This window comes from Neodiprion fabricii, chromosome 2 (assembly GCF_021155785.1).
Source record: "Neodiprion fabricii isolate iyNeoFabr1 chromosome 2, iyNeoFabr1.1, whole genome shotgun sequence".
NCBI lineage: Eukaryota > Metazoa > Arthropoda > Insecta > Hymenoptera > Diprionidae > Neodiprion > Neodiprion fabricii.
This window is the reverse complement of record NC_060240.1, coordinates 6,697,770-6,717,297: the sequence shown is the minus strand read 5'-3', so window position 1 is coordinate 6,717,297 and position 19,528 is coordinate 6,697,770. Positions and strand designations below refer to the sequence as shown.

Below are 19,528 nucleotides of genomic sequence, written 5' to 3'. Positions count from 1 at the left end.
ATTCCACTCGCAAAATTACGTCGACGTATATCAGAGTTAAGATCTTTTCGCGTGTTTAGAAGCATAATATTTTTATATCCGAGAATTAATTCAATGGACCCTGTTCAGACTAATCGAACCCTAGGGAAGCCAAACAAGACATGTAGGACATCGTAGAATCAATGACCGAGGATAAACGGATGAATTTTTTCGTTGCTTGAATGTCACTTCTGAGATTTGGATACTATGGGAAATTATAAAAGCTTAGTAATGATGCGTGTAATATTGCTTAAGACAATTACAAAGTGCTTGGTTTTTCAAGACGAGTCAACTCTTGGAAATTCCTTCAAACTTATATGTTTAAAAAGAAATTAAAGTTTAGAGGATTTGCCCGTACACTTATGATTGGGTTTAATTATATTGTGGATCGGTTTTAAATGGCTCATTAATGAATACTGATAATGTTCGTGGGAGAGATGGCCATACAGAAGTTATTTCTAGGTGATGAATTACAAGATAATTAAGCCAGATATTAATTTGTCGCTTAAAACTATAATAATTAATATAAGTAACATTACATTGTATCTATATCAGTTATTCATAAATTCTATATATATGTAGTGATAAAAATAATCATTGCAGTCTACTGCACACGTTGACGCCTACGCGCAGTTTGGTGCGCATGTTTATCAAACCGCAATTCCATTTCCTCCAAAAGACGAGGAGTATAGCGAACAACTAACTTCACCGAGTTTTGGGCTTGTTTCAGCGATTCCACAGCTGTCTCATGATTTTCGCCTTCAATACACTAGAGGAAATGAGAAAAATACAATTATTTACACTATCCTCTATCATCGTATAAATTCTTGAATGGCAACGTTCGAGTATGATTAAATCTTAATATTTTATCAATGTAAAAATTTCACATTACGTACCACGCCATTAACAGACAGTAACTGGTCACCACGTTTCAAACCACCATGTCTGTCGGCCACACCTCCTGGAATAATTCGAGATATATATACAGGTGAATTTTGCTCTTTTCCTCCCATCACATTGAATCCAAGACCCTCCTCTGTTTTCGGTAATTCAACAACTCGCGGATGGGCATGTCCTTCACTTGCCGCAAAAGCAGCCACAGTCGCCTTGGCTGTGGCGGAAGCACGCACATCTTGAGAACCCTGTACCAAAAATTCCACATACACTTATATTAGAGTGGTTTTAAACAGGATAGTTCTAATAAACTCAAAGTCTCAAAAACTCATGAATGGCGTATGCCAGGCACCAATTAAAGTATATGTTACGAATCGTTTGGATGTTCTCCAAAACTTTGGCATCAGAGAAAAATTGATTATTTTATGAAAAAGGTATAATTACTTGTACTTAGTATTACCTGAATATCAACAGTCTCATACACGTGTTCATAGACTTCTCTTACTGCATTGAGAAAGTCGCTTTGTAGTACCTTCTGCAGAGCTGCTAACTTTGTAGCCGGTACTTCACCACCTAAAATAAGTCAGCATCAATCAAATATTCAAGATAAACTTAATTGCAATATAAATACATTACTCGATGATGTTATTTATGAAAACTTGATACAAACCATTTTAATTTGTAATAATCTAACAAATATTTGTTTTAGTAAGGATGTAGGTAATTTAAAAAAAATTTCAATCATCAACTTACTTTTCTGTAGTTTGTCGAGGAGTTCGATCGATCTTTTGACATCTATAAAAACACAAATAAACATAAGCGAGTACCAGAATGAAAAAATAGTAAATGTCCGTTCTAGTAACTAATAATTAGATGATACTACAGACATACAGACAATTGAATGAATTGAAGTACCAAATTATACATTTCTTATTCTGCAATTGCTTATTCAATGAATTTAGTTACATGATCAATCTAATTACTAATCACACCCAGAAGCGTATCTACGAATTGAAAACTATCCGGCGTTTGCACGACGAACTGACAGTACTCCAAACTGAGTAAACAAGAGCAATAAGTTAACATACCCCTGGCTAATGTGAGAGGTTCCCCAATCGTTGCCATGGCTGTTAAGCGAGAGTACAAATATTTCTAATATGATAATTACTATCTTTTTTCTCCGCAATGATCACTCAGTATTTTTTTCTCAACTTTCACCAATAATGTTCTCGCTCCATCAATAATTCTGCTGGGAGTATTCCAAATTCCACAACAATAATTATCGAACACTGTCCCGATTCTGACAATTATGACGCCTTTGACGAGAACCGATAGGTGGAGCTCCGAGTGAAATCGCGTTATTGTTGGGCTTAGGATCATACAGTGTCAAAGAAATTATTAATTCTAAAAACTCTATAATTCTTAATGCTTTAATTAAATTTATTGACTCTTTAAAAATTAATTTCTAATATAATAATATATCTTATGTTAAAATAACCTATAAAATGTTCAAATAATTTACAGTATAAAATGTTCAAATAATTGTAATTTAATCATAATATGAAATAATACAAAACTGTAATATCAAGTGTAAAAATGGTTGTATGGGCTAGTACCCAAACAGAGAGGTGATTCCACATACAGCGCCATTCATTGCAACTCATTACGAGCGCGTTCCGAAATCAGCTATCAGCGCCAAAAACCACTCATCAAAAGCGAGTAAATTTGGGAGCCTATTGGCCCTTTTCCATCGGCTAAGACTGTGATTGGCTATTTGTCCTGACTTGACATAGGCATGAAGGAAGGACACTACAAGCTTGAACATTACCATCTCCTCTTTACATCCACCGCGCTTGAAAAGTGTACATTCCACACAAACGTATGTGCATACATGGATATTAATGTATGACGTTTGATTGCTTGACTTGAAATATATTATTTTACTTTTCCACCGCCTGATATCGCGTGTTATTATCTATTATCCGAGGTCTCATTTTTCGTTTTTTTCACTCGAATCTTATTTCGCTTTTTTGTAAAACCCTGACTTCACAATGGAGAGCATATTTCACGAGAAGGTAATGTAGTTATCCAACCACAGTACTATAATGCTCACTAAAATTTTCATGTCCATTTTGGTTCAAATTTATTTCTTAGCAAGAAGGATACCTTTGTGCGCAGCATTGTCTCAATGCTCTTCTGCAGGGTCCATACTTCAACGCTGTAGATCTTGCAAATTTGGCATGTCAGATGGACGAGGAGGAACGCCTCAGAATGGCTGAATCAGGCATCGACAGCGAGGAGTATCAGTTGTTTCTGGAGGTAACCGTTTGTCTTACTCTTATTATGGCATACACAATCTTTTTTTTCTCACTCTACCATCGCGTATGTATATTGCTTCGTGCCTATTCTGTGCGGATCATTAATCAATTGAAATTCCCCGTGTTGATAGTATTTTCAATTAGTCGATTCAATGTACATTAGATACATCTCGGACTTACTAGCTGTTTTATTAATAGCATTACGACAACAAGCTACAGAGGATTCTCATAGTCCTATTGATTTTAAGGGATGGTAACCTTAGACTATAGAAAGTTAGTATTATCTTTTTACTGACGCGACAGAACTGTCAGTATTTATTGAGCTAGAAATAAAACTTACTCAAAGAAGCATTCTGTACTATGAAATGTAGCTGGAAATGGCTGTAAATGAAAATAGTATTACCTTGTTGTTGGCTATCCTTGCTTTGTGCATGTTGTCTGGAACCAGTTGAAAACACTATTGAGTTCAATCTCACAATCCAGATGTTGTATTACAATTTATTGCTTCTATATAAAGCAGTGAAATTCCACTCCACTTTGCAAGCTCTATTGTAAAATTAAAAGCTGATGTTTTTTCATCATTTTAAGCTAATTCAATGGATACCTTTGTTATAGCAACCATCGGGAAACATGGATGACAGTGGGTATTTTTCGGTGCAAGTCATAAGCAGTGCTCTTAAAGTGTGGGGTCTTGAATTAATTCCTTATAACAGCACTGAAGCAACAGCCCTAATGGCCCAGAACGATCCTTCGTAGGTTATTATTTATCATTTTTTGTTCCCATCGAAAGTACTGTGATTAACACTCATCTTGATCATCCTTATTTAAACTTAAGTGCCTCAGCACTGCTGCAGATCACGTCAAATCTTACTCTCACTGACCAAATGCAAACTGTATTAACGAAAATAATTCAATCATCGGGAACAAGCATTTATTAACTTGACAATATACCTACCAGGATTAATAATTGACTTTTTTAGAGACATGAATGCATATATTTGTAACTACAAGGGCCACTGGTTTACTATCAGAAAACTTGGAAAACAATGGTTCAACTTAAATTCAATGTTGAGCGGACCACAACTTATATCGAACACATATTTGGCTATGTACCTAGCACAGCTGATGCAGGAGGGTATGTTGACAATTTCATTTTATATTATTCGATAAATAATCATCATTTTCAATCTTCATTGATCATTTTACCATATATTCCTCACAGGTTACTCAATTTTCATTGTTATCGGTTCTTTACCTGAATGTGTGGCAGAGGATGTAATTACGAAAAATCCAATAACAGCAACACCGAGAGTAAAAGCGAGATCAAATGATTGTGTAGGAACTAGTGGTATGGGGTATCGTTTAGGTTCCAAAGAAGAGGAAGATGCTAAAATTTTGAAAACTGCTTTAGCCTTAGGAGAAGTTAAAGTTCCAAATTCATGCGTACGTCTAGCTTCAACATCATCAATAGCAACGGCAGTCAGTAGAATGAGCCAAAAAAATCATTCAGATATTGCATCAGAAACTGGAAAACCAAGAGAAAGAATAATACCAATCAGAATTGAGGGACGTGATCAACCTACTGTAGAAGAGGAGGATGATGCTGACTTACAAAAAGCATTAAAGTTGAGCTTACAGGATGCTAATGTAGGTGTTGACGAATCTTCGAATCTTAGATTGGATCCAAGTAATGATAAGGCAGACAAATATTTACCCAATTCCAATGAGGATACGGATGAAGACGAGGATTTGAGAAGGGCCTTGCAATTGAGTCTAGAATGTATGACCACACCATCTACTCCTGATCCTGATGATTTACGCTGGCGTCGATTGGCCTTCTTAGGAATACACAACAGCGATTCTACTCAGAAGTTGAATACGTAACAATAATTCTGTGAATTGTTATTTTTTTTTGCTTTTTTTTTTTATTAAATCTGTTATCGATTGAAATTCAATATGTAAAGTATAATTATCTAATGAACCAAGTGGAGTGATCTTGTCACTTTTTATAACTAATGAACTAATAAAACTAATAAAGTTTACTACATTATAATTTAATCGCGTTTTTTCATTAATTTATTCTAGGTTTGTTAACAATTCTAACTCAAACACGTTTATTGTAATAATGAATAATTCTGAACAGACGTTTAAGACCGAGCCTTGTGCGGACAATAATGCCAGAAGATGATTCATGCAATTAGTTGGATTCTGTAATACATCTTCTGGCATTAATGCTGCGTGAAAAAAAAACTTTGTATCCAGCGTTATATGCAGCATTATGCTATTTGCGGAATTTTCGTGTCAGTGATGCATAGGCATTGATGATATTCATAATGAGTGACATTTAGTGGTTGGTCTGTTGGTAAATACTGAGTATAGTGAGCTCTGAGATAGTACCTTTACATCCCAGTAATATTTCTAAAAGCTTAGTGCACACTGCTCTCTCAGTGCGTTGCATACACATAAGTGATATTAAATCATATGTCAGGTATTCACACTGTATAAACTTAATATGGACCATGAGCGATTAACCAATTATATGATGGCTTTACAAGAGAAACCCCCTACCTAATTCTGACCATACCACAGAATGAAATCACGGAACAGAATGGTGGAAAGTAACTCGAATCCTCGTCTCGCTCATCTCTTTGACAATTACTTACGACGTTCACTCCGTTCCATCTGCAGAATTGATGTGAGATTTAAATAATTAAATATCAGAACTACACCTGTAATTACATCGATGATTTGTAACATTGAGCCGCACCACCATCGATTCAATAGATGTGTTGACTGACTGTTGAGCTAGTTATGCGAATCCCAGAAAGTAATACTATCGATCCTGTATTTCGTTTCGTTTTACTTTTCTCTAATTGGTACGGAACAAATCGAAACTTCGTAATGACTAGTTTGTATTTCATTGCAGCGATATTTACATTCATGAGGTATGTAAGTATGGGAGGTTCTATTTACACTGTTAACGAGTTTAAATAGCTACAATTTATTTTAATTCCGTTTCGTAATTCCATTCAAATTTGCCACATGCAAGAATTCAACTATTGCATAGATTTATTCAACAAAGTATCTATTTAGATGCATTTTTTATGTACAAGACCTTTACAGTTTATCCATTCAATACAGGGCTAAAGTTATGTTCACTGATCTATTGAAATCACCACGGATTTTCGTTTCACCACTCTTATTATTAGGACACTATTTTTTTTTTGGCAACTAATGTTTTTCATTCTGGATTTATTTTAGATTTGATTATACTCCCTATATTGTAGCGCTACGCCAACAGTGAACAGACAAACTGAATATACATGATTTCTCCCAGATTTAATGGTAAACTTTATAATGTGATGCAATGTTTCTTTGATAAATCAAATCGCATAAGCGACAAACAAAGTTATACTTTGCCAAAAAGATCATGTATATATGTTTTCTTCCTGTAAGTCCTTTTCATCGCAAACTTTATACAAACAAGGACGAGTATCGTTGCAGACGTTACATACAGGACCACACAGATGCTTATGTCAAATATTGTAAAATCCCATCCCAATTTTCGTTGACCACTATACTTATCTGAAGCAAATCGTTCTTGTCTAATTTTGAGGTGAACGATACTGTTATTCTCGTTTAGTTTTCCACTTGAATTATAGTAACTTATTTCTGAAGAGCTGTACTTGCGATATAAGTAACGTAATATTTCTGCTTCGTTCCAACTCTCGTTATTGTATTTGCAAGTCGAACATTGCTCTTTGGACGGATATTGTACTTTTTTATGCATAGGATCTTCAGTTTTATCACCAGCCAGTCTTTTGTTCACAAGATTGTGCGATTTCCACAGCCACAAAATACTTTCGTTTAAAGTACGTACTTCAGACATTTTATTTTCACCAGCCATTTTGACGAAATGTTCGGAACAATCAGCACATCCAAAAAAGTTTTTGATATATCCAAGCATAGCTTGTAAAACTTCTTGTGGTTTATATTCTAGATTGTTTTTATTACGGATTGCGGAGTTTACGGTGAGCATATGGAACATTGTCCAAAGTCCACATGGGTACCCACGAAAACTACTAACACTCCCCTTGCATCCAATCCATCCCTGTGGCCCAGAGTATATGGGGGATATTTCTTCTTCAGTCGATTTAACAATTTGTCTGAATTCTTTCCCTGTCAGTCTTTCTCGCTGATCAACAAGTTCTCTTAATCTATCTAAAAATAAAATACCATTGCGTCCAAATGGAAAGTACTTTGCCAGTACATTCAAGTAAGCTTTCAGCGCCTGAATCTTGTCCCCCTCTATAATTTTAACCATTGGAATTTCGTGGTCAATCGAATATCTCAATGCTGTCTCTAAATCTAACTGAAAAAGGAGATCTCCGAGTGCTCTGACTTCCTCCTGTTCTTTTTCGTCTCTCCTTTCTTTCATTATGTCCAACACATTTGGTATTTCAACCTTCATCCACTCGCTGGGATGTTTATTAGTATTATCAGGTATATCTACCGTTATTCCTTTCAACACTAAAAATTCCTTAATAGCTTTTCTTATTCCTTCTCTTGTTGGGTACCTCACATTTATAAGTTGCTGCGAACTGTTACGGCCTAGTGCAATTAGAGTAGGAAATTTATTTACTGAAAGCATTATGCTAAGTGGCTCATTCTCAGAGGTCACACCACGAACTTGTATACTGCTGATGTTGTGTAAGTCTAAGGTCACCTCAGTGGCTAGGAATGAATCCACCGTTTCAAATATTAAAAAGTTATATTTTACACCGGCAGGTAAATCTTTCCACAAATTCTTCGTATCCCCACTTCTGTAACATGCAATCAGATGACAAATAATTTTTCTGGCTTCATTAAACTTCTGCCTCTAAAATTGCAGATAATTAAAACTAGTAATTAGAACAAGCAGTACTCGAAATTGTCTTGAAATTTAAAAAGGGCTCCTTATGAAAAATTACTACCGCCGTATACTGGAATAGTGGAATTCAACACCAATAGTGTTCCCGGTACGGCTGAAGTATATACTAGTGAAATAATACTTGAAAATAATGATATTTATATAAAATAGTACCTGAAGAATATTTGAATTCATTAATACATTGTGATTAATTATTACAAAGGATATATGTATGAACTCCTTTCATTTTGGTGCACTGTATTCGTAGTATCATTACTGCATTGTTTTTGGGAGAAGTATCAATCAATACTGATGCTTTCAATATATTATGCAGATTGTGCGCGATTAACTTTTATCATCTATTGTAATAGCTCTGTTAGAACAATTGGTTGTAGTCAATTAAAGAAACTCCAAACCCATGCATTATACAAAAGCAAACAGTATTATTGAAATCCGACACAATTCGATACTTTCTAACCCATTCTCATGTTCCCATTCATGCCGTATAATCTGTCGTTACCTTTCTCATTCTATTTCTACTTTTTCTTTCTTTCCATATCACTGAGTGGAGAAGAATAATACCAAGAAGAAGAAGCTACCAGTTGGTCCCATTATCATCATCATCAAAGATTGAAATGAGGGTGGGAGGACAACATGTACTTTAGAACTAGAGTAGAATTGACACATATTACAGTTGATGTTAAGATAGATGCTGCGTGTAAAACAAAAATTGTATACAAAATTATATAACCTAAGAAGACAATGAGACCTATCGGCAAGGGTGGATGCAAATAATCAATTCAAAAGGTAAGTGTTCAGAATTGATTAATTGGCTCAACAAACAGGAAAATTGATTGGGTTGTAGAGATCAGTCTAAAAAGAACTTTCAACTATTCCTATGTATTTCACAACTAACTAAGGGTTCAGCTTATCCATTTACAAGTTACCCAAAGAATTACATTTTTCAAATAATTAAGGAATAACTTGACTGGTTTTACGAAAAATCTAATCAATTCTAACTTAGGGAGAACAGCATGGATTGAGATGAAAATAATAAAAATCCGTTGTTTTGTTCTTGGGAAGTAGGACGAAAAATTGATAACACACATACATTCACACATACACCTACAGATTGAGATCCAGTAAGATTCCAAATTTTTGAGTTGATCATAATAACTTCATATCTATTTTGAATATAAAGAAGATCTAGTTCGGCGCCAATCTCTGAAAATGGCGATAAAAGATCAACGGAAAACAGAAGAGAAGGAGATCACAATATACCAGTAAATCAAGAAACTATTACCGAAATCAGAGAAAATCATGGACTGTATAGGGAGTCATTAAAAGGACTAAAAAGCAATTGATAATCTAAAGAAACTGAATCTCAAATATGATAACACAACAATATGTTTAGTACATAAAACCATTGCACATGAAAATGTGATCAGAAAAATAAAGTACAAAAGAAAAATAGTATCTGGATACAGTATAGATATCATAAAACATTCACGAAATAAACAACTGTTCATAATAAGTTGAACAGAGAAGGTGAAGATTGTGAAAGAGGTAAAATTTATTATGAAGCCATTTAACGTACAGTTAAGTGAACACAAAACTGTGTAGATATTATGAGATTAGTAATTAGTGTGAGTAACATCAGTAGTAGACAAGACATCAAGGTTATAATTCAGTGTGATAAAAATTTTGTTTACTAACAAGGAATTCCTAAGAGTTAAAATCGTAACAACAAAAGAATACTTGCAAACATATAGAAAAGTAGAAACGAATAGTGGATCTTTAAAAATCGGCTAAGAAACCTATTCGAAAAAGAAAAGTAGTAAATGGTGAAAAAAGCTAAAAAAGCTAAATCAATCAATCGATCAATCTCTCTCTCTCCTACGCTCACCTGTCGATCACTCATCTTCAACCTCCTAACATAGCCGCTCATAGTTGATACTATCCAAGTCAAGAGTGTTGAATTATTACTGTGCTGAACTCCATTAATCCACTCATGAATGCCACAACTCCACACTATCAGAGACCAGTAATAATTTTTCATAGCCAGAAGTGGTGAACATGTGCACTTGAGAAATTTAAATGTCATTACTTCAAGCCCGCAATAGGTTTTCCAAATCGTGCATTAGGTTGACGAATGATAATTCAACTGTTAGATGTCACAAATTTTTAATTCAAGTCTTGAATAATATAATTCAATATACGATTCAGGGAATTAAGGAAATTAACTATGGCCTTGAAACGGCTGAGGCAAACCTCGTTGTAGTATATATCAGCAATAACCATCAGAGAGGGCTCACTAAAGTAAACTAAATTTGCAAAAAATAGCCAGTCACGAAAATTTCTTGGATGCCTATAATTGTAATCCTACAGAAGGAATGAAAAGCACGCTCCAATAATCATATATTTTGAAGGGGTTAGATGTAAGAGAATTTTTTTTCTTATATTTTGAGAGTCAGTGCTAGAGACAATTCTTAATAACCTTACGATCAAGCTCAATTAACTCAAACTTCAGTTTTGTGCGAAATCAGCATTACAATATGCATATAAGTAATTGATTTGAAAAATTATTACTGAATAGTGATCTGTTTTCCAGTCATTTGTTGATTTGTAACCTCTTCATACTATACAGGGTGTGGTAAATTATATGATACAGACTTAAATATGATACTTTTAGCAGGTTGCCTTTAGCAATCCATAACCATTGTACATACATACCGGTAAGGAGTTATATTCGGCCAAGAATGACCGCGACCTTCTTGCTGTTCCTTTTCAAGGCGGTCAATCAAGTTATGTCTTACGGCATCCATGTCTTTTCCTTTCTCAATTTCTATACCGAGTTGACCTGGTTTAGCGTCAACATGAAAATATTTGAGCATTGGATAATGCATTATTTCATATTCTCGACAAATCGGGTTGTTATCATCATTTGCGCAGTCAATTGCAGCTACCACAACAACATCTTTCCAGTCTGAAAGAAAAAAATCGAAGAGGGGATTTAGTGAAATGTTGTTGATGGCTGGAAAAAATTTTTTCGTATTCATGCAAAAAGCAGTCTTGCAGTACAATCAACTTGTAATTTTATGGCGCTAACGCAGATTTCGAAGGAACTGATGTATCTGGAGCAAACGATTGAGTCGAGTACGCATCTACGGATCAAAGATGAATTCAACCTAAATTCCAAGTTCCTAACTAATTTATCGTAAAAACAGTCATCGAAAGAATGACTTTTCATTTTTATTCTTGTTTTAGGTCTGCTCTACAGAATTTCTGGATTAATGTTTGTAGTATCTAAATGGTGAACAAAGTATGTGCGAGAAATATTTTCTATCCAAAAAATTTAACAACAGATAAATTCTCGTCACTAAATGGACAAAAACAGTAACGCCTTGCAAGTTCAGGATCATCCAGGACACGCTAGTTCCTCCAGAGTAACCTTGAAGGTATATGCAGGACCTATCGATACTTACGTCCGATGTCTTGAGCAAGAGCCTTCCAAGTATCTGCAAATCGAAGACAAAATCCGCACCAGCTGTTGTAAAATTCCACGAACCAGCCTGTCTTGCTTTCGTAAATACTGGGTTTAAAATTAGTTGCGTTTAAAATGTATATTCCATCGTTGCTGCTGTATAATCCTTGACCGGTTAATAAACTGTCGTAATTATCGTTTTTTCCGGCTACAGCCGCACTTGCATCTTGCACCAAAACTGTCACGTGTAGAACAAGCGTTTGGAACACTAGCGTGGCAATATAATACCGCATCACATTGAAATTCATGATGAACCGTTGTTCTTCTGATGAATGTAAATTTTATGAATGAACATTTCAAGAGGGGAGCCAACAAAAAAAAATGTTTGAGTTTGAGCGGAATGCTAATCACGCACTACGTAATGAGGAACTGTCAAAGCAGCAGACGACTCATTGAGGATTACGTGTTTCCGAAACCGAACTGCTAGTGCCAAACCAATATGCTATAGTATACGACGGCAGTTCTTTACAATCAGATGTCATCTGTCTACCAAAGTATTTTTTCAGCATAATTAGAAAATTACTCCACTGTTATCTCGTAGCCATATAGCAGGAAAGGAAGTCGACCGCCGTCGTAAATTTATGCGTCAGTGTCGTGAACCAACATCACCACTATGTCAAATCCACTGAAAGTGTTGTATCACGGTGGGAGTCGGTGCAGGCACAGATGGAGGTAAACAGTTCGACACACTCATGCATAAACTACGTCTCCATCGCACCTTAAAATTCAGGATTTAGATTTTCAAGTTAGATTGTATTCGTGTATGTCTGTATCACTGGAATGTATGCCTGTGTAACACCGTTGCTGTTGGTCAACCTTTTTCGTAAGCTTAGATCGCTTAGATTTATCCGTATGATGTGCCTAGCATAGACAATGCTGGTGGTACTCTACTAGGCGTAGATTTTCACGGGTGTCAACTTGACGCGACGGAAAATTAACGCGGCAGCGCCAAGCCGTCGGCGGCAAAACGACGCTCATGAAAATGGGTACCGAAGCAATTGTAAAATGACGCTAGTCTCTACAACTACGTGACATACGTGAACTACGTCGTTCAGTCAGTGGTTCTCAGTTGCGTTTTTATGCTAAGAATTTGATAATCTGGAATTGTTGATTGCAAGTGTGTACAAACGGAAAAAATAAAGTAGCGAGAAGAAAATCGTATAGAACGCTGGCAGTTTTTTGAGGTAAGAAATTATTCTAATTTGTTCTCACTATTCCATAAACGTGCACTCATGTCCATACTAAAAATGTTGCGGTGTGTCCAGAGCCTTTCTTCTAAACAATGAATGATAATGAGTGAGAGTTGTATTCAAGTGCGAATTATATTATTTTCTTTATTACCTCGAACAGCTACTTACATGGAGCTTAGAGACAAGCTTCACGGAATACGCTGCGAGCATCATATCAGGAGTTATAGGGCCTAAAAACAACATATTCCTTCGATTAATTTCTGTGCTGCTGGTCTCTCCTTCGTAATTTTTCTGCTGTTGGACCTACGCTCTTTTTGGTGTGGTTTTTGCGTTCCTAGGGGTTTAATTAGTCTAGAAAGGATCATACGAATCAATTGCAAAACAGAAGATTTTTCATAATCAGAGTGATCACGTTCATGGGCTCCTTCTGCCGCTGACGGCGTGCTACTGCCGCGTCAAATTACCGTCGCATCAATTCGACGCCCGTGAAAATTCACCCTGAAGCTGCACGATATTTGTTAGGGTTGGCTCTCTTGAATAGGATATGGTTGCTCGATTAGTAATGTATCGAACCCACTATCATATTAGATTAGTACGCGATCTGTATTACCGGCATGACTAACGAACCCACCTATAGTGACAATCTAATTTCATCTGAGGTTCGATCTCATGAGCTTGAAAGATAGAAATAAAGCGGTTTTATAAACGAAAATCCCAGCGACGTCTTCACTCACCGACGAACACTCCAAATTCGAAAACAACAGAGATGCAAAGCAACTAATATGCTACTACGTGTATTTATTTATACTAAATCTTAACACCAAATAATACATGTGATACCAGAGTAACTCAGCTTACTAATCAATTGACGAATGAGACTCCAGTCAAAGCATTCGAGAGTCAAAAAACGGAACTTCAGTAAATCAGTAGACGACACTGGTAGGCGAATGCTCGACAATGTATGTGAGATATCAAGATTCAATTGGTCACCAACATTTTGATTGGATTCCTAATAATATTTATTCATTGAATATACACACAGGTAAGTAGTAATAGAAAGAAATTAAATCACAACACACTCGTACGGGAAAGGTCCGCGGGTGAGCAAGTTTTGTGGACCCGGGCAAGCTAGAAAACATACAAAATCCTTTTAATTTTGGGATTCACATAGCATCATCTAATATAAGTTGGTCTCAGTGTAATTTTGTTCCATTGGGGTTACACAGAGTAACTGGAATAGTGAACGTGGTTACTCATTTCTATTATCACTTCATATACTAACCCTTGTCACATAGAGCACCAAAGAATCCGGTGCCTTCACACTGACATTTAAAGCCAGGGTGTTGTGATATTTGAAGGCAGGAACCTCCGTGTTTGCAAGGTCTTCGATAACATTTATCATTTCGGCGACCTGGAACAAATTGTTAACCCCGATTAATAATCACGATCTAAATGAATGGGCCAACATATTTTGAATTAACAATATTTTGAAAAGTTTTCACCTCGTAACGCAAGTCTGCAGTCCTCAGCATTGTTGTACCTATATTCGGCTTTGCAACCGTACCCACAGCTACATTGTGCATTCACAATTCGACATCCTTGATGCATTTGGTCCAATTCACAAGCGAGTGATATTCCTTTAAATGTAATTTTTTCTCGTGATTTGCATTTATGTAAAATATCAACATATTGGTTTATCTATCTCAAGTATTGCTGAGCGTTGGATTCCATAGAAAATTATAGAGATGAGAAAGAAAAAAAAAATATTGTAATCAAGTAGTTAATAAAATTTGAAATCTAGACAAATTTAAGTAGTTATGCTTTTCGAAGGTGAAATTTTAAATATCAAGGGAGTCTATACCATACATCTTTACCATCATGTTAAAATTTTTTCTGAATTCAATCAGAAGGAAGTAAGCCTCTGGAATCGATAATATATTGTTTACTTTACTACGAGATATGTCACATTACCTCTAACGGGATTTAATGGTTTAATTTATTGTAGCCAGATAAAAAAAAATTCGGGGTATGAAAAAAAAATGCCAGAAATCTTACGTTACAATAAGTTGAAATAGAAAGTTAAAATCTATTTGTAATTAAAGAGACAAGTAGCTGGTCTGTACCGTCACTTCGATCATTTTTCAATATTTCGGGGATCGCGCCGTTCTGTTATATAATGTCAAGTTCACGGTGTTGTATGTTCACGAAAATAAGTTTGGTTTACGCCTTCCTAGCTAAAAGCAATTCAGTATTTCTCTTACGAAATTTTAACTTTGAAATTGCGGATACACCTTCCTGGCCGTATAATACTCCATGTTTTTGGATTCCATCTCCTACTCTTCGGTTCTAAGCCCTCGATATTTTTCCTCTGATAATTACCACAATTTCCATACTTTGCGTTAAAAGCGTCGCAACGATTTCATAAAACTACTTATCGCGTTGTAACTCGAGACCATCCTCACGTTTATCGTGGAATTGTTATCCGCTTGCATAATTTTGATATGCTCAAAAAGCCGCGAAACTAATATATCTAATAATACATCTTATGCCCACAGTATCTATTGTATGGAATATATATATTGATAAGGTATAATTTATGTTGTATCATAAACTAAGTACTGAATAAATTACATGACTTTTATTGTACAAGATGCAGGCCTGATTTACCTATTCCTTCGATTATTTGTTCACGTTACCGATGTATAATATTTATTTCAAAACTGTAATTGTGTAAAATTCTAGTAACGAATCTTCGAGAATGATATTATACAATTATGAATTATATTAGTAAAAATATAGGGACGGAGTTGAAGTTCCGAAAGCACCTAATTCCGAATAATTTGGTGGTGAAACTTGAAGTGAAGAAAGCAAACTTTTACTAAACTACAAAGTTTTAAACAGCTGGAAACTCGACGGCTCAAAGTTCCGAAATACAAGATTCCGAAAATTCAAGTTCTGATAATTCAAAGTTCCGAAAAATAAAGTTTCGATATAGTAAAATTCCGAAAATAAAAATATAGTCGCCCAGCGTAGTTTACTTATCAAGTGGGTGAAAAATAATTCCGAACGTAAAAATATCGAAAATCCAAAACAAAGAAAGACCAAAGTGGTGAAATTGCACCAAGCCATAAATTCGCAAAACTGAAAATCTTCGATCATTCGGAATTTCGATGTTTTTGATTTTTAAAGTTTCTGATTTTCGCACTTCCGGAACTTTGACTTGTCGGAGTTATAGCCTTTCGGCATTTTGTCCTTTCGGAACTTTGCACTTTCAGAACTTTGAGCGTCAGGTTTTCGGTTTATTCGAAACTTCATTTCTTTTACTTCAAACTCAGATACCAAAAAAATTCGGAATTTGGTGCTTCCCGAATATTTAAAATTCGGAATTTCAACCCCGCCCCAAAATATATTCATATATTATCACTTATGTACCTATGACAAGAACTAGAACGATGAGAGCGAATACTTTATAGATTTTCATCATGTTCGCAACGGTGGGTGAAAGATGCAATGAATATACAAATCCTTCGACGGGCCCTATTTCTGGTACTGTTATAAAGTTAATCACAACACAAAGGCCAAAGGCCGACACCCGAGCCAGTCTCTTGAAAGTCTGGACTGGAACTGACGGCAGCAAAACGAAGTATAAACCACCACGACTGTCGCATACGGGGTCGTAAACAGTCAAGCACTTGTCAGGCTCCTCTGCTGAGGCCAGTGAAGTCTGTATATATACTGCTTGTGAGTGGAGGAAAGATAAATTTATAGCGACCGACTATAATCTGTACCGAAGCTGAGAAGCCGTTGCACTTGCGACCCCACTGGCGTGGCATTTCCCTCTTGTCGTTCACTGCCCACGCAGAGCTAAACTTTATCAATGGCTCGTCAGTTATATTTCTATGCATGTGTAATACCGTACGTTCAACGTGCAGAGAAATAAGGATAGAATTTCAAACCGCCATCGCATTGCGGTCAACCCTTTTGCTAAATCCTATTTATTCAGGGGAACATCTGCAGAACATATGCGTAGGTATCGTAGTTTGCGAATGCCCAACCATTCGTACTTTGTCAGTTGCAGACTTGACCGAGCTTTTTTGTTAAATGTAATGTACCATAAGCATCACGAGATTAATATACCACAGTATAGCGTACTGTATGATAAAACTATTCTCCACCAATTCAATCACTTTTTACCCCACAGATATGACCGAAGAATCTGTAAATTTTGCAGCAATGTACAAAGCGATGTACGTAACTGTTCAAGAAACGAACATTTTTCAATCAATTCTACGAGGACGATTAGAACACAGAAAAAACTTTGCCGTAAGTTGTTGAAAACCGGTTTATACATATTTTTTTTTCCTTAAGTTACACGTTTACTGGAAAAAACTAAAACATTTTCTAAAGGTTGGATCGAAAAATCTGAAATAATTCACGAAAAGTCTCTCCAGCTAGTGCGGCGAACTGACTAAATTTCATAAAATTGTACGTCGGGTGGTAGAAGAAAAGGCCTGTCAACGAACGCCCGCAGAATGTTTCATACAGATGTAATGAATTATACGTATATATCTTTGTTTACCACACACATCTCGTATATGGAATACCATTAGAGTACAGATCACACAGTTAACTATTTGTGAGCGTATAAAGGAATTGATAATGTATATACGATAATTTTAATCTGTATACGAAGAATAAATTGGCGTAATTTAACTATCTAAAAGTGATGCGAATTTCTGAGTTCGAACTCGACGCGTTCGTGCCTTTTGTATAAATTTCTATTACACATAATAAAATTATTTGCGTATAATTTAATAATTCTTCAATACAGCTTCATAATCTATAATAAACTTATCTTTAAATTATATTCAGAATTTTTGGTTAAAGTTTCCCATGCTCATAATTCGGTTTCTCATCTCCAGTTCAACGTGCGACAGCTGTATTACGATTACCGGGAATTGCGTGAGATGTACTTTAAATGTGCATGAGGGTATGTAAAATAATGTTGAAAATTTGTAATCGCGTTACAAATGAAAAAATTGTGGTCTGAAAAACAAAATAAAAAAATAGGGTGAGAATCGTGTCGAAATTAACTGCGCTGATCCGATATGCAGATACATATATAGCAGATTACATGTATATATAGTCTCATCGATCAAAGTTAATATAATGTGATCAAATTATTTATCAAAGATTTCAAATCAGATGCTTGATAGATAATCTCGACTCTGCTGCGCAAATTTCCTAGTGCAAATTCACTCGTCGGCATTTATATGAATGTAAATCTGTAGAGAGCTTTGAGAACGAATATTTTTTCAGAGAAAGTGCAGATAGTTTGCATCTATCAAAGCATTTTATCTAGTGTAAGACTAAGCAGATATGTAGGGTGGTTTCTTGCAGATGCTAGTGGTGAAGTGTTTTACAGGATTTCGTCAAATCAGTACACCGTGGTACAGTAATAATAATCAATAAGAGCTATTCTGCGACAGGAAATGATGGCCCTGGTGCTTTTTAACGTCAACTAGCGATAAGTATTTTTCCATACGTCATTCAATCTTCTATATCACATGTATTTATGTACATAAAGGCGAGAAAAGTGACTTTCTTGCGCCGCATCGCTTTAATACGAACCGGATGAACACTTGAGTTTTCTACACGTTTGCAAACATCATCACGCCATTGTACAGGCTGATTCCGTTGAACCAGCAAAAAGTGGTTCGGTATTTTAAGTATTTAAGTTGTAGAAAGTAGCTTGTTGCTATGTGCCGCATGTGTTTTGTATTTTTATTAGCCCGAGTGAATTCTAAAAAAGATGTTTACGCCATCAGGCGTCCCCTTTACAAAGATTAAGGAAATTTTATCTCATATGTACACTCTTTTGATTTGATTCGCTTTGAGAATTATCGCGATAATAATTATAGAGATACCAAATGAAACTGACGAGATTTATTTTAAACTATAGTTTGAAAAATTATAACATGTTTGATATTCCAGTCGCGACTTACTTGTAAAGATTTAATTCTCACTCGTTACTTTATTTTAATGCAAATTATATACTTTTATCGTACGGTTTTTCAAAGACCTACTAAAGCAACGCTGAAACTCCGCAACACACTATAAATTTAATATTGACTTAAAAGACGCAGAGAATCGAGTAAACCAATATTTGCATTCAATTGAAAATATAAGTATTCATCCAGTACACGTACCTTATACACACAGTAATCGAAAAAATTGAGTTAGTCGTCGAAGAATGACTGTACCGTAATATACCATAGATATAAGTATAAACTCATTCCTAACGTTTTCGAAAAACCGATTTTTTCCGCAATAGATTTTGAAGAATTGTACACAGTCTGGAGATCATCAAATTCAGCGCCATCATAAAATTATATCTATACGGCCAAGTCTTAATCTGATTGTGAGTAAAATTAAATTTCAAGCAAAATTATATTCATATATTATAACTGTCAAATGAGTTAAAGTTAACTCTACAGTTCGGAGTCTGAAGCCGAAGTGGAACAAATTTGCACCGTATCACTATTGCTTAAAATTCTGATAACACTTGACATTTCATTAGAAAAAAAGATCTGTGCCGCGTTCGGAGTTCAATGGGGCATTCCATTTCATAGTTTATACAAACAGCATAATGAAT

The 19,528-nt window shown here is 35.5% G+C and overlaps 4 protein-coding genes across 4 annotated transcripts; 1 reads left to right on the top strand and 3 right to left on the bottom strand.

Moving 5' to 3' along the window:
- Window positions 1–406: 406 nt before the first annotated feature.
- Window positions 407–2,258, bottom strand: LOC124176406 (protein lin-7 homolog C-like). The gene is made up of 5 exons (XM_046557654.1): window positions 2,001–2,258; window positions 1,666–1,707; window positions 1,373–1,485; window positions 915–1,160; window positions 407–787 (listed from the first exon to the last, which is right to left on the bottom strand). The coding sequence occupies exons 1-5, from the start codon at window positions 2,035–2,037 to the stop codon at window positions 623–625; spliced, it is 603 nt and encodes a 200-aa protein (XP_046413610.1). The 5' UTR covers window positions 2,038–2,258; the 3' UTR covers window positions 407–622.
- Window positions 2,259–2,491: 233 nt separating this feature from the next.
- Window positions 2,492–6,644, top strand: LOC124176405 (ataxin-3-like). The gene is made up of 5 exons (XM_046557653.1): window positions 2,492–2,987; window positions 3,067–3,231; window positions 3,846–3,982; window positions 4,211–4,365; window positions 4,453–6,644. Exons 1-5 carry the CDS (start codon window positions 2,964–2,966, stop codon window positions 5,112–5,114), a joined length of 1,143 nt encoding a protein of 380 aa, XP_046413609.1. The 5' UTR covers window positions 2,492–2,963; the 3' UTR covers window positions 5,115–6,644.
- LOC124176403 (sulfhydryl oxidase 2) lies at window positions 6,126–12,596 on the bottom strand. The gene is made up of 3 exons (XM_046557651.1): window positions 11,625–12,596; window positions 10,873–11,125; window positions 6,126–8,053 (listed from the first exon to the last, which is right to left on the bottom strand). Exons 1-3 carry the CDS (start codon window positions 11,929–11,931, stop codon window positions 6,640–6,642), a joined length of 1,974 nt encoding a protein of 657 aa, XP_046413607.1. The 5' UTR covers window positions 11,932–12,596; the 3' UTR covers window positions 6,126–6,639.
- Window positions 12,597–13,874: 1,278 nt separating this feature from the next.
- On the bottom strand, window positions 13,875–16,601 carry LOC124175852 (EGF-like repeat and discoidin I-like domain-containing protein 3). The gene is made up of 4 exons (XM_046556441.1): window positions 16,306–16,601; window positions 14,376–14,510; window positions 14,156–14,284; window positions 13,875–14,001 (listed from the first exon to the last, which is right to left on the bottom strand). The coding sequence occupies exons 1-4, from the start codon at window positions 16,355–16,357 to the stop codon at window positions 13,937–13,939; spliced, it is 381 nt and encodes a 126-aa protein (XP_046412397.1). The 5' UTR covers window positions 16,358–16,601; the 3' UTR covers window positions 13,875–13,936.
- Between the last annotated feature and the right edge of the window lie 2,927 nt (window positions 16,602–19,528).

Coding starts and splice junctions, on each gene's coding strand:
- LOC124176403 (XM_046557651.1), bottom strand. CDS start 11,931: ATGAATTTCAATGTGATGCGGTATTATATTGCCACGCTAGTGTTCCAA. Junction 11,126..11,624: donor TCTTGCTCAAGACATCGGAC/GTAAGTATCGAT, acceptor TTTTTCTTTCAG/ACTGGAAAGATGTTGTTGTG. Junction 8,054..10,872: donor CCGAATATAACTCCTTACCG/GTATGTATGTAC, acceptor TGCATGTTACAG/AAGTGGGGATACGAAGAATT.
- LOC124176406 (XM_046557654.1), bottom strand. CDS start 2,037: ATGGCAACGATTGGGGAACCTCTCACATTAGCCAGGG. Junction 1,161..1,372: donor ATGAGACTGTTGATATTCAG/GTAATACTAAGT, acceptor TTTTTGGTACAG/GGTTCTCAAGATGTGCGTGC. Junction 788..914: donor TACTGTCTGTTAATGGCGTG/GTACGTAATGTG, acceptor CATTTCCTCTAG/TGTATTGAAGGCGAAAATCA.
- LOC124176405 (XM_046557653.1), top strand. CDS start 2,964: ATGGAGAGCATATTTCACGAGAAG. Junction 3,232..3,845: donor AGTATCAGTTGTTTCTGGAG/GTAACCGTTTGT, acceptor CCTTTGTTATAG/CAACCATCGGGAAACATGGA. Junction 3,983..4,210: donor ATGGCCCAGAACGATCCTTC/GTAGGTTATTAT, acceptor TGACTTTTTTAG/AGACATGAATGCATATATTT.
- LOC124175852 (XM_046556441.1), bottom strand. CDS start 16,357: ATGATGAAAATCTATAAAGTATTCGCTCTCATCGTTCTAGTTCTTGTC. Junction 14,285..14,375: donor CTGCAGACTTGCGTTACGAG/GTGAAAACTTTT, acceptor AATTTGTTCCAG/GTCGCCGAAATGATAAATGT. Junction 14,002..14,155: donor TGGTGCTCTATGTGACAAGG/GTTAGTATATGA, acceptor TATGTTTTCTAG/CTTGCCCGGGTCCACAAAAC.